This window comes from Diabrotica virgifera, chromosome 9 (genome assembly GCF_917563875.1).
Source record: "Diabrotica virgifera virgifera chromosome 9, PGI_DIABVI_V3a".
Classification (NCBI taxonomy): domain Eukaryota; kingdom Metazoa; phylum Arthropoda; class Insecta; order Coleoptera; family Chrysomelidae; genus Diabrotica; species Diabrotica virgifera.
In genome coordinates, this window is record NC_065451.1 from 184,703,347 (window position 1) to 184,724,822 (window position 21,476).

Sequence of the window (21,476 nt, forward strand, 5' to 3'; positions counted from 1 at the left end):
ACCTTTACCATGGAACTAGAATCTTCTAACTCCATTAACTTTCTGGATTTATCTATTACCAGACTACATGACCACTTCAACTTTGGTATCTACCGTAAACCAACACAGACAGATCATGTTATCCATTCTACTTCTAATCACCCTTTATCATATAAACTCTCAGCTTTTCGCAGTTTTATACATAGATTAAACTCTATCCCTTTATCCGTAACTGAATCCAACAATGAGTTGAATATTATCAAACAGATTGCAGTCAACAATGGTTATGACCCAGACATCATCACTAAACTTCAACAAAAAAGAGAACTCAAATTACTACAACAATCCGCTTTCTCTACATCATCCACAACTACTCCCATCTATGCCTCCTTACCATTCAATAACTCCAAATTATCTGAAAGAGTCAAACATATCATTTCCAATTCTTGTGACAACATAAAAATATCTTTCAAAGTTAATAACACTCTCAGCAAAAGTTTAACTAATACCAAAGATCCTATCCATTATATGAACCGGAGTGGGGATACAGACTCTCTTGTTCAGATTGTGATGCCACCTACATCGGCAGAACTTACAGATCCCTTTCTACCCGATCTGCTGAACACAGCAAGAGAGATACCACTTCTGCATTTTCACACCATTTAAAAGTCAATAAACATGAACTTAAGATTCCTGAAGGTGTCCAGTTGATACACAATATTCAACAAAACAATACACTCCGTTTAGACTTATACGAAGATTTGGAGATTGGCAAGGACATGAAGAAGAGTCCCAACTGTGTCAATAGACAAACATCCCTTAACCGCAACTTTGTCCCCATTCACCGCCAATTATTCTCATAATTCCTATTTTTCAACTTCCTCTTTTTATCCTATTCTTTCTCTCTCAACTTTCTCTCCCTTTTTTTCAAAATTTCCTCTATCCTTCACTGTTTCAAACTCCTTTACCCGACTAACATTATTAACTACTGAACCCTATTAACCATCACCTCATTAATTCACCCTACTATCTTTTTACTTCTTTTTCATTTCATTACTTCGTTCAGTTTAATTCCACACCTTATCTTTTCTTTATCCCTCTCTTTCCCTTAAAATTCTTGTCTTTATACCCTACACCACAGCCCTCTACTTTTTGTCTTTGACTTTTCCAAGAAAATTTTTACCTCTCTAACTAACATCACATCACTTAATTTCAGTTCTCACATTCAGATCCATTATCATTACAATTAAATTATATCAATATTCTTTTTCTTACTTTGGTTTTATTTTATTCAGTACACTTTCAATATTATTTTCATTTTAATTTCATTCGTGTATCAACTGGACTTAACAGATATAATCATATTTTTCTTTATCTCTAACTTCACATACCCTCACTTTGTCACAAGAATTCTCTCAAAACTTTTGAAATAAAATTAAAAAAAAAAATAAAACGTCTCATAATAATTACAATTCTTTTTCATTCACATATTACACACTTTTAATTATTTGACTGTATCCTAACTCAAATCCATTATTTACAAAAATTTACATTTATTTTTTAAATAACAATATTTTCCTTTTACATATACAACCACCAATACAATATAGACTAGATTAAATTGCCTACCAATTTATTCATTTTGTACAATAACATTCCAACTAATACTGATTCTTTCTTTTTCTCACCTTCATCTATTTTTATCTTTTTATCATTATTGACAGCAGCTCAACTTTCTTTCTATCTATTTGATCAATCTAATGTTATGGTATACAGTCAATATAAATAATCTTATTTTCTAAATTAATTTTGAATATCACAAGTTCTTTTCAATAACCAATAGATTTAAAATGTTAGACATTTTCAGATATTCAAATTTTTATCATTTGTTGTGGGTCATGACCTATTGGTTAATTAACTGTAAAATCGACTACCTTTTTCTCTACTGTCAATGTCACTTCAAACAGTTCCATACACACTAGTGTCACTTTATAGTCAAAGTTGGCCTAAGATGGTTGATTGAGGTTTTGGTAGGGTTTCACCATGTTCCCATAGGCAATATCCTGTAACATCGGCGTTTAGCCTGTTGAATATTATTTTTAAATAATGTAAATCGAATTTTAAATTCAACCATTGTTTGGTTCTGGGGCTATTTAGCAAGTATGCACGTAAGTAATCTAACCACATTTTTAGCTTTTTAAAAAAATTTTCAACCATCTTTCAATTCTAATGGTGGGATTACTTATTTTATTGTAGATTCACTGATGATGGACCGATAGGTCTGAAAACGTTCTGAATTGGACATATTTTATTCAATCCATTGGGATTTTTAAGTTTTAATAAATATACCAATTTACATAGAAGTGGTTTTACTTCTTGTTAGAGTTTTTTATATATATATATATATATATATATATATATATATATATATATATATATATATATATATATATATATATATATATACATAAAAACATGAGATGTAGATCCTTGAAACACACTCAGTGATCAAAGGATCCAAGGTTAATGGTTTGACGACCACTCGTACGAAATCAAACAGATGAAATAGAGAATGTGGAAAAATCCCCTTACGAACAATTCACACATCCACCATTTCGGGTTGGGAAAAATTTTTCGAATTTTTGATTCTATTCGAAAAATTTTTCCCAACCCGAAATGGTGGATGTGTGAATTGTTCGTAAGGGGATTTTTCCACATTCTCTATTTCATCTGTTTTATATATATATATATATATATATATATATATATATATATATATATATATATATATATATATATCAATCGGTTTTAAAACGTCTTGCGACGTTGTCCGATGCCTAATTTCCATGACACTCTATCATCCCATTGGCCCTCTCTAAGATCTCTTGCGCTCATCGCCTTCGTTACTCCCTCTCTCCAAGATTTCTTGGGTCTTCCTCTCTTTCTGCGGTTTGGTGGTACCCATTGCATAATTATTTTAGGGAGTCTTGAGTTATCCATCCTCTGGACGTGTCCGTACCATATCAGCTGTTTTCTTTCTATGTCTTTCTATATCATCATAAGCGGGTAAATCATTATTATTTCTTATTAAATCAAATGAATCTATGGTATCTTGTGGTAATTTTAACATAGCTAAATAAGTTAAAATATGATCTTCTAAATTATCGAGATTTAATCGTTTTAGTGCAGAAACATTAGTATCAAACTTTTCCAAAAATATTTCCAAATAGGATGGATTATTAGATTGCAAACCGCGAAAATTAACAATTCGATCCATATCGAGATTAAACAAATATTTTTTATCATTATATCTTTCAACAAGCATATTCCAAATAATATCATAATTATTAAAGAGATTAAACAAATATTTTTTATCATTATATCTTTCAACAAGCATATTCCAAATAATATCATAATTATTAGGAATGGGTTCTATTGAGCTACAGCTTTTCAAGGCTTTCCCGGAAATACAACTCAACAAATACTGTAGCTTATCGGACTTGGGATATTCTATTTTGTTATGAACAAATTGTTTAAAATTTTCATAGAAAACAGGCCACAGAGATATATCTTCACCATCAAACTTAACTAATTCAAATTTGGGCATTTTAATATTAGAATTATTAGTACTATTTTGATAATGACTCAAAACAGCAGGTTTATTTATTAATAATGAAGCTAAATATTCAATATTGGAATAGAGATCATAAAATGCATCTAAATGCGTATGGTAAGCAACGCCAGCATCTGGCTCCATCTCTTGTTTTAATATAACGATATCTTGAACAATTTCCTCATATTCTGATAGAGTTTTTTCGAAAGTACTATATCTAACTGCAAAGTTACGCATTTTTGAGGCATTTTCTGGATCTTTTTCTAAGGTCGACCCGGCATCGTAACATAATTGAGCCCTACGAAAGATAGTTTCACGTTTAGAGCATAATCGCTCCAATTTTAGTTCGTTTTGACTTTTAGGCATGTTTAATAATAAATATTGAAATTCTTTTAAAAAATTATCAATGATGAAGAAATAAAATGGAACAAAAACCAAAATATGTCAAGAATAGTAGTTAGGTGTATATATTTTTTCAACAATTACTAAAATTTTATTAAACTAAATCCAAACAAATTATTTTTAGGTTTGCAAAATATCCAAATCAAATATATTTACTTAATCAAAATCGATTTCACTAAGCGATGGGTTCAGAAGCAAAAACACGAATTCAATGTTCTAACTATAGTCGACCGAAGAACAAGGTTTTTCTATACACGACAAAAAAAGATACCTACACGACGATTTAATTAGATTTTAACACGACAAATATACTATACCGATTGCAATTATAATTTTAAATAAATTTATCCAACGCGAAAATACGATAGATCTTGAACCGGCAAAACAACAACGAAATTGATTCAAGATGATCCGTCTCGAAGGCCAAAACTTATGGGGTGGCGATTGCTGGTTTATTACGCAAACGACTTAAAGCGGACTGTAGGGAAATATTAACAAAACAAATTCTTACCTTATTTTAACTGGTAGGTCGAGAAGTCTTCAGTTATTAGTAAGGTGAAGGAAGGAGGGAGAAAGGGTTAATTTATTTTTTACTATAACTGAAACCGGCGTTTTTTGGCGGCACTTGTTACTATACAAAACGACGACTTAACAATCGAATTTGTTCTTACTTACTGAGGACCACGACTAGTTAGTACTAACGAAAGGTAATTAAAGAGAAAACAAAAAATTTAGTACAATATCTGGGCAAGAAAATAAGCCAGGTACTTCGAATGAAATAAATTTAATGAGGCCAAAACACTGTTCATATAATCTAAAAACTGTTACATCAAATGTATCTTGTTTTGATTTGTTTTGTGTAAGTTGTTTATTACATAAAGATAATCTTGTTATATTACTACTCACAAGACATATTTTTTTGTAGGAATTTTACGATTCTGTATATTAGGGAAATATGATAATTCCTTAATATCATATTTATTGATACATTTATTGCATATTGTTATGGTTTATATTCTGTGTTAGTTATTTATTGAATTAAAATAATTTTGTTATATTATCATTCAATACTAACATGTAATTTTAGTAGAAAAATTGAATATATTCCCGAAATTTGAAGTAAACTGAAAATATCTCGGAAACTGACGAGTTTAGGTATAGGGAATGCTATATAAAATTGAAAGAGTATCACAAATACAAAATTTTGAAAAAATAAAATATAGGGTGATCCATTTAAAAAAATTAAGAAAATCGTAATTTGGTGTTGTAGTTCACCCTGTATACAAATAGTTGTCAATGATTTCAATTTAACTTAACTTAAAAACTACAGTATATTGTTATCTTATTATGTAAAACAAATTATTGTTTACGAATTACTTCTTTATATACATGGTGTTAATCTCATAGGGATTTCAAAATAAAAATGGTCATCTTGTTAAATACTCTGTATAGTAATGCAAAACCCTATATTATATGAACAAGAATTATGAGAAGAATATAAATATGAAAAAATATATAGGGTGTCCCATTTATAAAATTATATGTTTGATATACCACGCAGTTATTGATCACCCTGTGGCCATATTTTCCAAGCCTAGAGAATATCATTGCCTACATTTTTTCTAAATAACTTTTTTCGATAGTCTATACCATAATGGAATTATCGACCGATCCCGCATTAAAAACTCACCCTGTATATAATCAACCGTCCATGACCGAGGTCGCGCGTGATGTCGAAATAGTTCATTCTATATAAAACATCTTTTTGTACAGGGTGATATTATAATACTACACTTCGGCAAGCTGAACCATATTATTTACAAATCGTCTGACATACCAATATATCTTAAAAGAAAAACCTTTAATCAGTATGTTTGCCAGTGTTGATTTACTGAGCGGAAACGTTAACCATGACAAACAGAGAACAGTGCAAAAGATCCGTGTGTCTCAAACGGCGATGGAGCATGCTATGTTGGGCGTTTCACTACGAGAGAAGATCCCATCAAACCGCCAGCTGCGACAAAGATCAGGAGTGGCTGATACAATAGAGAGAATAGCAACCCTGAAATGGAACTGGGCATGCCACGTGGCTCGAATGACAGATAATGATATTGTTCTTCTTCTTTGGGTTCCGTCTTCTTAGCGAAGGTTGGCGATGACTTCTGCAAAGTCTTCTCTATTTTGGGCTTTTCTTATTAGACTTTGAAAGTATAATCCTGTCCATTCTTTGATGTTGCGCAGCCAAGTCATTTGTCGTCTACCCGGGCCACGTCTTCCTTCTATTTTCCCTTCTAGAGCAATCAAGTTAGGTGTTTACTCGATATAACTGAAAGGACAGGGTTTGATAGTTTAAATGTGTAGTATGAGATATTATAAAAAGACTACCACCTTGGGATTCATCAATTTTTTAGTGGAACAATTTTTAAATTAACAACAAAAACGTCAAACTTAGTTTTTTGCTCATAACTTAAAATTTTGTTTATTTAGAGATTTGACGTTCAGAGATAACTTTTTCAGACAAAAAAGATACATCGAATGAGATACGCTAAATGAAAATCGGTTAATAAACAAAAAAGTTATTGCAAAACGGACGACAAAATCGCTGTTTTTGGATATTGCTAATAACAATTTTATTGTTAATTAAAATTTATTTATTTGTATCTAAACTTGAGGGTATTATGGTGTTTGAATGGTGTGCAAAAAATGGTCCAGATCTGTTAAATAGTTTTTGCGAAATTGAATTTGTTTATAGAATTTTTTGAAAAGCGAGCTAATTTCTGAGGCTGATCCAGTTAATTTGGCTGACTGGATTTCAATGATCTGGGGCTTATTTCCTTCGTTAAGATGTATACTAATAGCCTATGAAAAAAATTAAAAAAAAAGTTTATGTACTCAAAATTATTTGTTAATAAATATGACTTTTTAAGCTTATAAACAATTACAATAACTCCGTGGAAATTAGATCAAATTAAATGGCAATAAAAAATACGGAAAGCTGATTAAAATACACACCTTTAAAAAAAAATAAAAGTCCTACCACCCTGGGGGGCTGATGGCACTTTTTTTTAAATCACTGTTACGGTAATTACCAACATTAAAAGCTGAAATTAACCAATCTTAAAAGTCAAAGTTTTCAACAAATTTTTTAGCTAGAAAAAATATTAAAAATTGTTTAAACAGGAGTGTTATAAACAAAGAGTAGTTTGCGTTCTGAGTAAAAAATAGTGCGCGCAGCGGCTGGCGTAGCCGATTGAGAATGAATTCGCGCGCTATTACACTAATAGCCGGTATAGGTGAAATTTGCTAGTCATTTTAGGCACGATAAGAGCCTAAACTTAAATAGTAGAACCTAAAAGAAAACGTATGAGCACTGTGCCGTCACGTTTTAGTGACACACATGCGTCGACAGTGGCGCATCAAAGTTTCCACTTCTGGACGAGATAAATAAATTAAAAGGTACCCTCTCTCACTAACAGAATTCCATTTATTTCATTTTATAAGTTCTATGTGATTAACAAATAAGACTAGTAATACTTAACCCGCGAGCAGTCGCGTCGTTATATAAAATCTAACATTTTCTCCTTTTTCGCGATAAATTGATGAACAATTTTGCAATTTTGAAAAAATTTTGTAAGTGCCTCGAGGAAGGGTGTAGTAATCTGTAGGTATTTACTTTTCTTCTTCTTTTTTTTTTGTGGAATTTTAAGGCTTTGGGGAGAGCCAATTAGCTTTAATAATTGTTAGAAATAATATTTCTAACATAGCAAGTAAATAAAAATACTATAAAATAAAAATTTCTTGTAAATTCGTATTTTAATTCGTATTGTGAGATAAAATCTAACACGCGACTGTTCACGTTAGAAAAGTGAGGGCGACTGCTCCCGGGTTAATAACGTAATTTTAACCCACCACCCCTTCCCCACCCTCAAAAACCAAAAAAAAAATCCGATCTTTTTTTTAGGTGGGATGCAATCAATTTTTAAATTTCAAGAGATTCACACGCATAATTGAGGCTCTTACAAAATATGTCTATTTTTATGGACCTGTAGGTTAAGTGTACATCACCTCAAAAAAAATTTTTTTTTTGTTCAGAGAAAAACCTATAACTTTTTTTTTGGGATGGCTGCAGGTCTAATTTTTTTTATTTAATGTATTTAATGTATTTAATGTGTTTAATGTATTTAATGTATTTAATGTATTTAATGTATTTAATGTATTTAATGTATTTAATGTATATAATGTATTTAATGTATTTAATGTATTTAATGTATTTAATGTAATTAATGTATTTAATGTATTTAATGTATTTAATGTATTTAATGTATTTAATGTATTTAATGTATTTAATGTATTTAATGTATTTAATGTATTTAATGTATTTAATGTATTTAATGAATTTAATGTATTTAATGTATTTAATGTATTTAATGTATTTAATGTATTTAATGTATTTTATCAAACACTATATTTTTAATTTTCTTCTGACTTTTCCTTAAGGTTAGGAAAGCCACGTTCAATAATCCAAAAGAACTGTTTTTATTGGTTTTTGGGGGTTTGAACGTGTTTTTCCCATTTTTAAATATTCTAAGGAACTCAGTTATACAACTTCAATTTTCATATAACCTATCAAAAAACACGATTGACTTTGATATATTGATTTAATCTATTTTGAAGTCTATAAAATAGGGAAAATCCCCAAAAACCATCCAAAAAACAGTTTTTCGGATTTTTGAAGGTAGTGAACCTTACGAAAAATCTTATAAAAATTAGGAATATAGTGTTTGATAAAATGCATAAGATTAAAAAAAATTAGACTTGCAGCCATCCCCAAAAAAAGTTATAGGTTTTGTTCCGAAAAAAAAAATATTTTAATTAGAGGTTATGTACACTCAATTTACAGGTCCGTTAAAAAAAGCCATAAAAAATGTTTTTAAAAGCCTCAATTGTGCGTGTGAATATTTTTGAAATTTAAAAATTCATTACATTCCACCTAAAAAAAAATAAAGACGAAAAATGAAGTTTTTGATGGTGGCGGAAGGAGGAAGGGGGGTGATGGGTTAGAATTAGGTTATTACGTATTATCAGTCTTACTTGTTAATCACATAGAACTTAAAAAATGAAAAAAATTGAATTCTATTAGTGAAGGAGGGTACCTTTTAATTTATTTATCACGTCCATAAGTAGAAACTTTGATGCGCCACTGTCGACGCATGTGTGTCACTAAAACGTGACGACACAGTGTTCTTACGTTTTCTTTTAGGTTCTACTATTTAAGGTTAGGCTCTTATCGTGCCTAAAATGACTAGCAAATTTCACCTATACCGGCTATTAGTGTAATAGCGCGCAAATTCATTCTCATTCGGCTACGCCAGCCGCTGCGCCCTCTATTTTTTACTCGAAACGCAAAATACTCTTTGTTTATAACACTACTGTTTTAACAATTTGTAATATTTTTTCTAGCTAAAAAATCTGTTGAAAACTTTGATTTTTCTTATAAAAGATTGGTTAATTTCAGCTCTTAATGTTGTTAATTAACGTAACAGTGATTTTTAAAAAAGGGGCCATCTCAGCCCCCCAGGGTGGTAGGACTAGTAATTTTTTTAAAGTTGTGTATTTTAATCAACTTTCCGTATTTTTTATTGCTATTTAATTTGATCTAATTTCCACGGAGTTATTGTAATTGTTTATCAGCTTAAAAAGTCCTATATACACCTTAACGAAGGAAATAAGCTCCAGATCATTGAAATCCAGTCAGCCAAATTAACTGGATCAGCCTCAGAAATTAGCTCGCTTTTCAAAAAATTCTATAAACAAATTCAATTTCGCAAAAACTATTTAACAGATCTGGACCATTTTTTGCGCACCATTCAAACACCATAATAACCTCAAGTTTAGATACATTTAAACAAATTTTAATTAACAATAAAATTGTTATTAACAATATCCAAAAACAGCGATTTTGTCGTCCGTTTTGCAATAACTTTTTTGTTTATTAACCGATTTTCATTTAGCCTATCTCATTCTATGTATCTTTTTTGTCTGAAAAAGTTATCTGTGAACGTCAAATCTCTAAATAAACAAAATTTTAAGTTATGAGTAAAAAACTAAGTTTGGCATTTTTGTTGTTAATTTAAAAATTGTTCCACTAAAAAATTGATGAATCCCAAGATGGTAGTATTTTTGTAATATCTCATACTACACGTTTCAACTGTCAAACCCTGTCCTTTCAGGTATGTCGAAAAAAGGCTAATTTTTTACTAACTTGATTGACCTATTCCATAATAAGTTGAAGGAAGTTGTATGTGTCGTGTCTAAATATGTGTCCAAGATGTTTTACGTTTCTTGACAATTTCTGTGAGTTCACGTTCTCTATTCATACGCCTTAAAACTTCTTCATATCTAACGCGGTCGGTCCATAGAATTTTCAGCATACGACGAAACACCCACATCTCAAATCTCTCTAAACGTCGTAACGAGCTGACTCTGTTAACGTCCAAGCTTACACGCCGTGTAATAGTACGCTATATACATAACACTTTATCATGTGGTATCGTAGGGACAGATCAAGATTGCGGGCAGTAAGTAACTGTCGCATCTTTAAGAAGGTGTTTCTTGTCTGTTCTATTCTACATTTAATCTCTAGTTCTTGGTCGAGTCGAAGGTTTCATGTATCCAACATCCTAGGTACTTAAACTTTTTCACTTGGTCAACGAGATTGTTGTTGACTAGGATGTTTATAACTGGTGTGCTTTTTTGAAATTACCATTGTTTTAGTTTTTTTACATTCACCTTATGGCCATATAGTCCTCCTTCTCGCACTACTTTGGTTAACAGAATTTGTAGTTCTTCTTCACTGCCTGCAATGAAACTGTTAACAACATAAAAAAAGCTGAGTCTGAATGAACAACTCTATAAGACCATGTAGAAAGCTGTACTACTCTCGACGGCCAAATGTGTACGAAAATTTTTGGAGATATTCCAGCATACCAAGTCATCTAGGGCTCAGGTCACCTAACACAGAAAGAGTCCCATCAGATCAGAGCTCAATCCTTTTGATATCGTAGCCTATCTGGGATGAGTGTATTTTTCCCTTTGAGGGAATAAGAGCCGTATGTATAAATCTAGATGGAGATATCATCTTCACATATTATCTTGCTGTCTGAAAAACCTAGCGTAACTGTAATGAAATGAAAAACATTTTCTTTTAAAAAAGTTAGTATTTGAGCTTTAAAATCTTTTATTATCGTTATAAAGTAAATACATTCTTGGGAGCTTCATGTGTGGAAACATATTTCCAAACAGTTTTCATCTTCGTTTTGTTCATTATTTTAAATAGAAATGGTTTAATTGTAAGGTTAGTAAATGATTAATAATAGCATTCAAACTTTCGACTGGTAACTTTAAAGATTCGATATCTGTGTGAGTATAATCTAGATTTTTAAAGAGAATACCAGTTACGAATGCATCGTCCACCCATAAAAAGGAATTTGATGTTTGTGCTTCTTTATATAGAGTAAATATGACTTCTGGTGTATAAACAATAACGTATCCAAGACAGTACTGTGGATAGACTTCTTCTGGATACTCACCAAATGATACCACCCATTTGGAGTCGTTTCTTTCTACTTTGCTGTGAGTTCTAGTAACACAGTATATGGTTGGTTCATCACTGGAAGGACACAAATCGTAAGTGAGGAAATTTTTCATACTTGGCCAGTTGATGAAGACGTCATCATCGGTTTTTAATAAATATTTCGCTTGCGGACAATGATAAACAAAGTATTTAAGAACCATTACGTGCTTGTAAGTTAGGTTCCTGTAATTGTCTATAAAATTACCTTGTACAATATCACCAAATAACGTATTTTCCTCTTCTAACTTTTTTTGTTGTTCTGGAGAACTCGGATCTCCTATCATAAACACTATTTGTTTAGTTTCTTCTACTTGTCCCCATGTATCTCTTATTGTCTGCCTCTTCTTGAAATTTGAAGGTGCAGAATGAACTACTATAAGCACTAACACAGGAGCACTTTCCTGGCACACTTGATTTATCATAGAAAAATTAAAGCTGATGTTCAATAGACGATTATAGTCACCAGTTGATAGCAGGAAGGTCTTTCCATTTAACAATAATTTTGTGGTTAACGAGTAAGTGTTGCGTTGTAACAGTGAGCCTTGAAAACGCAGAAAAATCATTGTAAAAATGATTAATCCTATTATACTGAGCTTTAACGTTGCACTAATCTTAATCATAATAATTGTTGGTTACCCTGGAACAAAAAAGTAATATATAGTTTTTCTTGCAACAATTACAGTTTTACATACAAATCTTAGATCCGAAAATCTAAAACTTTTAGCATTGAAACTAACTCTCTGGTGACAACCTAAATCCGTACATTCTACAATTTGCAAAGCAAACGAACGATACCTAAATGTTGCAGACAGGAGGAAATCTACAATATGCATTCACCTTCCGTCAATTTTATCTACAGGGTGATTGATTAGTAGGGTAAAGCTCAATAGCTCCGCTATAGTAATAGATAGCAATAAAAGTTAACAAAAATTTTAGCCACCTTTGAGCTTCACATTACAAAATTAGTTAGAATGTTACAGGGTGTTCGATAACAGAGTGGCAGACCAAACTTATGTTTTTTTAAATGGAACACCCTATATTTTATTTTAAATTCGAAATCCTGTTAACTTCTCCATCACAAAAATATAAAGGTTTGTTATGTTATACAGGGTATTTACAAAGTTATAACCAATTTTATATGAAAATCGTAACAAGTTCAACTCCCTGTATAAATAAAAATAAGCAAAACAACAATGGTTTATTAATGCCATATTTTTTAACGTATTGTCAAAATTTTCAAGAATGGTCGATATTGCTAATTTTCTTTATATCAAATACAGGGTGAGTCAAAACGCAAGTACATTATTTTCTCAGTAATTTTAAATGGAACAGCCTGTATTTTATATCACTATTGAAAAGTACCATTACCTTACTTTAATTTTTAGATAACATTCCCTATGTCTAAATTTATTAGTTTTCGAGATATTTTCATTTTTCAATGGACCAGTAGCGTGGCCACCCAAATCACCAGAATTTAATAAACTGATTTTTTTTTGGGGTTACGTTAATATTGAAGTTTATAAAATATCTCCAACAACAAGGGATGAGATGAAAATAGAATACAAAGTGTATTTCGATGTGTTAATTTACAAATGCTCCGTAGAGTAAGTAGCTCATTCAATGATCGTTTTTAGGCGTACATAAATGTGTTAGGAGATAATTTTGAACACCTTATGTAATTAAATATTAAAAATAATTTATCGAAAGTAGTTTCTGTAACATTCTAACTAATTTTGTAATGTGAAGCTCAAAGGTGGCTAAAATTTTTGTTATTAACTTCTAACACTCTGTAGATAAAATTCCATCAATTGTTGATTCCGTGTACTCACAAACTCACAAGAGAAAATGAAGGACAGTTACTGTTACATTTACAGATAGAGGCTGTGAAAAAATCAAAGATAACATACTTAACGCAGCAACAGAATCACTGGGAGAGAGGAAAGTAACGAATACTAAGATATCAAAAAAGAAAACCCCATGGTTTAGAGAGGAAGTGAAGATAAAATGTGAAGAAAAGAAGAAAGCCAGGAAAATAAGGCAAAATAGGTTGAAAATGGGTTTTTTGGTTACCGGTGAATTGCAAGCAAGCAATTTGATTTAACCCGACCTGTGAGAGATGTCCACCCTATCGAAAAAGTACATTCGGGTGTAATAATTCATAAAAACAGGGATCACCCCACCTCGCTCCAATGCTCCAGGCCATCCCTTTCCCCCCTATAGCACGCTGATGCGCGATAGGGACACAACTATCGTAGCCAAATGCTCTTCACAATGGAATCCTGGGTAATAAGATTCCAATGTGGTACCCTAATCGAATTCAAAACTAGGCCAGCGTGAAGCGCTCTATGCCTTTATCTTCTAATTACTTATCCGCGAACTACAAATTGCTTGCTTGGGCCTCAAGTCATTGTACCAAGCCCAACGAGGCTCGGTCCAATGGCTTGGTGCTTAAGTATTTTTTTGTTTTTTATATTTTTTTGGTGGCTTGCGCCTTTTTTATATTTTTTTTTGTGGGCTGACTTTATTTATGAGCGTGGTGTTGGACCTACGCTTGGGTTACGTGTTTCTTCGGCATTCGGTGTTTCGAGATACGAACTATCTACTATTTTTATTTTACTTCGAATAATAAAGCAGGAAGCAAGGTTTAGATATCTGGGAATAGATATAACTAGTTACGGAGATGTTGAAGAAGTACGACAACAAAGCTTAAAAGCAAGTAAAGCGGCGGGATCTCTTAATGACACAATCTGGAAGAACACACCTAAGACAAGGTACAAAAGCAAGAATCTATAAAGCAGCAATTAGACCTATATTTACATACACGGCGGAGACAAGACCTGACACATCTAAAACGAGACGACTATTGGAAACAACAGAGATGAAAATACTTCGAAGAATATCAGGGAAAAGTCTGTTGGATAGGGAGAGAAGCGTAATCATAAGAAGAGCATGCAATGTAGAAGACATAACTGGATGGATGACAAAACGGAAACAGGAGTGGAATGAACACAGTAGAATGGCAGAGGATAGGATAGTACGAATAGCATGAGATAAGTTACCAAATGGACGAAGAAGTATTGGCAGACCAAGAAAAAGATGGTGCGGTAATTTAAACAATTTAGGAGGCTAATATTGAAGAAGAAACAGGCTTTAAAGCCTACATACAAAAAGGAAGAAGAAGAAGATTATACGTGGAATATTACATAATTTGTCTTTCTTATGTATATTTAAGTATATATTTTGAATTATTGTGAATAAATATTTGCATATATAATTTTATTACCTAAAAAGGGGTAGTTCAATGGGGGTTGGCTATATCTGTAAACCATATAGTTAAACAAACTCTAACATGAAGTAAAACCATTTCAATGTAATAGGTATAATATACTAAAATCTTAAAAAATCCCAATGGATTGAATAAAATACGTTCATCCCGCCGTTACACGCGTCTTCTATTGTGACGTGGTTGCACGCGTATGAGCGTCGCCCTCACCTACATAAATTCGACTTATTTCGAGGAAGAATGAATGTCAACATGTAGAAATATAAAATGGGTTGTACTAACATATTATAGAAAGTCTCGTAAACCAATTTTTTTTAATAATTTAACAAAACAAAAGTAAAAATAATATAGATCAAAAGCAAATTTTCTTAATTTTCAATTTCAGCAAGCCACTTAAGAAATTAACGTCCTTTACGCGAATTCATTTTACTAAAAATACAAATTAAAATTAACAACTGTTCTGAAGCTATTTCTTTGTGGTATTTATGTAATTTAACTATTAATATTTTGTATTTTGATAACGACGTCCGAGGTGGAATTCGAAACGTCAATAAAATCAATTTTTCAAGTCAAATTGTGGCTTATTTCCCAATTAGAATAGGTAAATTTAAAAATGGGTTCCTAACCAGTGGCGCACCTAGAATTTTCCCCTGGGGGGAGGGGGGTTTGCTTGGGTACCGAAAGTTTTTTGTATTATTTGTGAAAGACAAGTTACATTTTCCTACTTTCTTTTATATATATTTCTATATGCTCTGGGTGGGATTTTAACCCCCAAACCCCCCTCGTTGTGCCACTGTTCCAAACCTAATCCAAACAATAATATTTTAATTAAACCTACCTAAATATTAAATAAAAACCTAAAAGTCTCTTTGAGATAATAGAAACGTGATTTCACTGTGATTGCACGCGCAGTGAGGAATTCCCTCACTTGAAGAGGGATGTCTCTTCTTTCAACTATCACACAGCACACTGACCGCCTGAAATATTCTATAACTTTTTCATACCCTCTCATGAACTATGCTAAAGGCATTCCTGGGTGCTTAAGGTTATCGTATTAGTTTACACAATTTCATTGATTATAAACAAATATGGTGAGGGATTCCCTCATAGCGCGTGTAATGGCGGGTCATTCAGAACGTTTTCGGACCTATCAGTCCATCATCAGTGAATTTATATATACTTGCTAACTAGCCCCAGAACCAAACAATGGTTGTAATTATAATTCAATCTACATTATAATGTAAAATTTAAATGGCGAAATGCCGATGTCAATGGATAACTTCTGGGAACATGGTGAAACCCTGAACGAGAACCTTAACCAACCATCTTAGGCCAACGATGTCTGCCAAGTGACTATGGGTATGAAAAATAGATTACAACATATTCTCGGTCCTACAGAATATACGTGTAAACTTTCATAAAAATCGGTCGATCCGTTTCAGAGGAGTATGGTAACTAACACTGTTACAGATGAATTTTATATTTATAGAAGTAGCCGTGCATTAAATAAAAAAGTGGCTAACTTTAACCGTAATCAACCTAGGCGAAAATTGTTTTTTCAAAAATTCTTGTAAAAATACTAGCTTTTCAAATCCCGAAGTAGATTTAGTCTACAGTCAATATTAACAAAGTTATTTAAGGACTCTGAACCGATGAAACGTACGGAGCATATGATCAATACATACGCGAGTAAAAAACTTGTGAAGTGGTAACAATTAAGTTCAATTGAAATGCTAATTAGGAGGTGATTTTTCCGATTTCTTACCAAAAAATCGGACCAACTTTATTTTGAGCGTAACTTGTTTACTTTTATGTTAATTTTTTTTTTAAAACAGAAATAAGCATTTTTTTTAAACACTTTAAAAAAGTTAAAATGAGTTTTTCCCAAATAGTGCTTCGTTTTTTGGTTATGGCACGTTAAAATATTCGATTTGGAATTTGACGAATATGAACCTATTTTTCATTAGCTATAACTCTGCTTGTAGTAGGTACAGTGACCTAATATATACACCATGTTTTTCACTTTTTTACGTGCTATATTTTTGTTAACAATTTTTTTTTTCGACCAAATACTTACTTTTTGATTGCGAAAAACCGTCTGTAAACGTGGTTATTTTGTAGAAAAATTAACATATTCACTCGCAAATAACTCGAAAAGTATGAACTTTGTGAAAAAACTTTATAGAATAAAAGTTGCTTAGAATTAGTAATTTTATCCATTTCCGGACTTATTTCGAACATATATTTTTCACCCCCGAAGGGGGTGAAACTCACCCCTAGGGCAAAAGCACACATCGGCACAATATCACTTTTTTTTTTCTTTGACTTGTTATCTATATGTATGCCAAATTTCATATCAATACAAGCGGTTCTTTTAAATTTAGAGGTTATGCAATATTTTACTTTAAGCCAAGCCGCACACCAAAGAAACATGAAGCGAAAAACATGAAACATGAAACGAAAAACATGTTTCATGAAAAGAAAACACTGCTAAACAAATCTCAAAGTCCGCCTACCAATGAAACGAGTGTGATTCATGCTCATGACACATTTTTATTTTCGGAGAGTATAATAAATGGCCGGACATATATTTGTTTAGCAGTGGTTTATTTCCATGAAACGTAATTTACGTTTCATGTTTCTTTGATGTGTGGCCTGCCTTAAAGAACGTACTAGTATACTCACACTTATACCTTGTTCTCCCTACAGGGTATCTCAAACTTAACATACGAAAAACATGTCTTTTCTTCCACTTGGTATAAGTACAAAAAATAATTTGAGTAAACCTTTGCCTAAGTGTGTAAATACCAAAGAAAAATCTAAAATAATAAACAAAAATTAGCGAAGTCCGTTAATCTGTTCATGAAAAAATAAACTATGAAAATGAGCATAATTTTAGGTGATTCACTTTTGAAACTATGTTTATTACCAGTAATTACTTACCTTACCACTATAATTTAGAATCAATAAAATTTGTAATTTTCTTATATTTTTGCACTAATAATTGTCTATTTCTCTAAATGAACATAAACCACATTATCTGTTAAAAGCCATATTTTTGCTTGTCTTGTACACTCGACAGTGCTTCAAATATAGAGAGAATTTGCCATTAATTTTCTCAACACAGCGGACTGTTAGTTGAAGTCAAAGCTTTCATCCCTTAACCAAAATAGTCACAAATTCTTGAAATGTTTTATAACAAGAGAATTATTTAAAATTCCCTGTAAACAGTTCCCGGTAAAAGAAACGTACGCGTATACTTCACACCATATATAAAAGTAGATTAAAAAAAATCAGTCCTTTTCGTAAAAAAAGCAAAGTACTTAATATTCGATTTTTTTTATCTTATCTTCTGTTTGCATCTGACTAACTTGAACGGTGTGTTTTTTATATCAAATCTAATTTTTATACATTGATAAGTTACCAATGTATAATCAATTATAAACAATTTTTTCTCACATCTACTATAAAAAGACAAGTCGAAAAGCTCGTTGGAAAAAATATTTCCATGAGATTTTTTTGCAGAATCGCTTTCTTGAGATACTCCAGAATAATGTTAAAGTGGTTGTCCATGCGAAAAGTGGTCCTTTTTTTATGTTTTTGGACTATTCTGAACAAAAAAGGTCTGTTGTAATTTCTCTTTAAAGTTGATAGTTTTCGAGTTCAAACAATTTAAAACTGAAATAAGGCAAAGATCAATGGAAAGCTAACACAGTTTATACTAGTATAAAGCGGAGTCAGACAAGGTGATTCGTTAAGCCCACTGCTCTTTAATATAATAATGGACGAAATACAGTCGAACCCGCTTATTAGAATACCGGTTAAAGGAATATCCCGGTTAAAGAAATAGAAATTTGAGGTCCCAAAACGTTTTTACTAGTCTTATATGATCGGTTATTAGAATATCCCTGTTATAGGAATACTTTTTCTTGGCACGACGGCTATTCCAATAAGCGGGTTCGACTGTAATACAAGCAGTATCTACGTAAAGGTCATGGTTACAGAATGGGGAACAAAAAAATCCAAATATTATGTTATGCAGACGACGCCGCATTAAAGTCGCGTTTACACGATGGCAATTGGCGAGACAATTGTCATTGGACAATTGTCATCACGTGGTTGCGGATTGTCGGAGGCCAGTCCAGTTGAAAGAGAAGATGTTAACACGGGGCCAACTATTGCCATGGCAGTAGACAGCTGAAACATGACCGACTGCTCGTCATCTAGAGGGAACTGGCAAAAAACAATACAACACTATCACTGGCCTACACCGTTCACACGGCGCCAATTGTCGCGACAATTGAGATTTCGAGTGGTGGGGGGCTCACTGGGCGCAGCTCATTGTGTAAGGAAAGTTGAAGGGTTGGTATACAATTAACCCTTATAGTCCTTATTTAAATAATTACTACTTCAGCTGCTACAACATACTTTACTTACAAGTCTTCGAAGTGTATTATAAACAATAACATTATATCAGCCAAACCATCTCGCAATTCTACGTACAATAATATAATTCCTTCTCTCGTGTTTTGTCGTCTATTTTATATTTTATTCTTAACTCAAAACAACACGTCTTATGGATTCACCTGAGTTCAATGTCACTTCACTAATACATATCTTATAAGGTTATTTAAAATTAACTTAAAACATATTATTCTATACAGATTGTCCTAATGATATTACATTCAGTCTACTCCCGGAGACAACTGAATTTTGGGCCAATTGTGAGGGCAGTTGGCAAGGCAATTGGCCTGAAGTGTTTACACGAAGACAATAATTTCATGCCAGTCAGTTGTCTTCTGACAATTGTCTCGCCAATTGCCATCGTGTAAACGCGACTTAATCGCCGAGACAGAAGACGATTTCCAAAGATTAACTAACACACATCTTCAATACAACTAACAGCCAAGAAATACAATATGATAATATCAGTAGAAAATACCAAATGTGTATGACAATATCTAAATACCCATTACGATGTAAAATCGAAATTGATCTGAAAATAAAGCAGGAAGGAAGGTTTAGATATCTGCGAATAGATATAGCTAGTTATACAGATGTTGAAGAAGAAGTACGACAACAAAGCTTAAAAGCAAGACAAGCGGCGGGATCTCTTAATAACACAATCTGGAAGAACAAAAACCTAAGACAAGACACAAAAGCAAGAATCTATAAAGCAGCAATTAGACCTATATTGACATACACGGCGGAGACAAGACCTGACACACCTAAAACGAGACGACTACTAGAAACAACAGAGATGAAAATACTTCGACGAATATCAGGGAAAAGTCTGTTGGATAGGGAGAGAAGCGAAAACATAAGAAGATCATGCAATGTAGAAGACATAAATGGATGGGTGACAAAACGGAAACAGGAATGAAACGAACACATTAGTAGAATGGCAGAGGATAGGATAGTACGAATGGCACGAGATAAGTCACCAAATGGACGTATAAGTATTGGCAGACCAAAAAAAGATCGTGCGATAATTTAAACAATTTAGGAGGCTAATATTGAAGAAGAAACATGCTTTAAAGTCTACATACAAGAAAGACGAAGAAGAAGAAGAAACTAAAAATGCCGATTTTCATGCTCAAAAACACAAAATAATAGTACATTATTTAACGAGCATGTAATGATGTTAATTATAATATGTTAATAATACACAGATGCGAAAGCTATGTGATGAGGCCGGTACAGAAATTCATCATCATCAACTAGCCTATATTTGTCCACTACTGAACGTAGGCCTCCCGTAAAAATTTCCACCTATTTCTATCTTGAGCTTCTTGCATCCAATTTGTGGTGATGCGCTTGATATCATCCGTCCATCTAGTCGGTGGTCGTCCTCTGCTTCGATATGCCTCCTGCCTTGGTCGCCATTCCAGAATCTTTTTGGTCCATCTGTCATCCGTCAGTCTGGCAACATGTCCTGCCCAAGCCCATTTAGCCATGGCTATTCTTTCAACTGCCTCCGTGACTCCTGTTCTTCTTCTTATTTCTAGGTTTGGTACTTTATCTCTGATGGTAATACCTAACATTGATCTTTCCATAGCGCGTTGTGTAACTCTTATTTTATTTATTGTTCTTTTTGTCAGAGTTAGTGTTTCTGCACCATATGTAAGAACCGGCAAAACACACTGGTCAAAAACCTTTCTTTTTAAACAAACTGGAATATTAGACTTGAAAATGTTATTTAATCTACCGAAGGCAGCCCATGTGAGACCTATCCTTCTTTGTATTTCAGTTGTCTGGTTATCTCGGCCTAAGCGAATCTCATGCCCTAGATATTTGTAAGCTATTACTTGGTCGATGCTATGACTCCCAATCTGAATTTTATCGCTGACTACAAGGTTGGTCATAAATTTTGTCTTTGAGGTGTTAATTTTAAGACCAATTGTTTTTGACACTTTATAGAGCGTGTGCAGCATTTTTGTAGCTTTATCAACTCTATCAGATATTAAAACGATGTACAGAAATTGGTAACCTTGAAACTGAGGAACACCGTTGTTGTGCCGGTGTTTGCACCAATACAATGGATAACTTACAAAATAGTTAATTTG

The 21,476-nt window shown here is 32.6% G+C and overlaps 1 protein-coding gene across 4 annotated transcripts; it reads right to left on the bottom strand.

Moving 5' to 3' along the window:
* Positions 1-11,213: 11,213 nt before the first annotated feature.
* LOC126891836 (lactosylceramide 1,3-N-acetyl-beta-D-glucosaminyltransferase-like) lies at positions 11,214-18,202 on the bottom strand. 4 transcript variants are annotated; one of them, XM_050661156.1, is made up of 3 exons: positions 17,854-18,202; positions 17,604-17,729; positions 11,214-12,264 (listed from the first exon to the last, which is right to left on the bottom strand). In XM_050661156.1, exon 3 carries the CDS (start codon positions 12,245-12,247, stop codon positions 11,318-11,320), a length of 930 nt encoding a protein of 309 aa, XP_050517113.1. In that variant the 5' UTR covers positions 12,248-12,264; positions 17,604-17,729; positions 17,854-18,202; the 3' UTR covers positions 11,214-11,317. The 4 variants fall into 4 exon arrangements, with proteins under 4 accessions (XP_050517113.1, XP_050517112.1, XP_050517114.1 ...); XM_050661155.1 differs by having other exon boundaries at positions 17,596-17,729; XM_050661157.1 differs by lacking the exon at positions 17,604-17,729 and having other exon boundaries at positions 17,859-18,202.
* Between the last annotated feature and the right edge of the window lie 3,274 nt (positions 18,203-21,476).

Coding starts and splice junctions, on each gene's coding strand:
- LOC126891836 (XM_050661157.1), bottom strand. CDS start 12,247: ATGATTAAGATTAGTGCAACGTTAAAGCTCAGTATAATAGGATTAATC.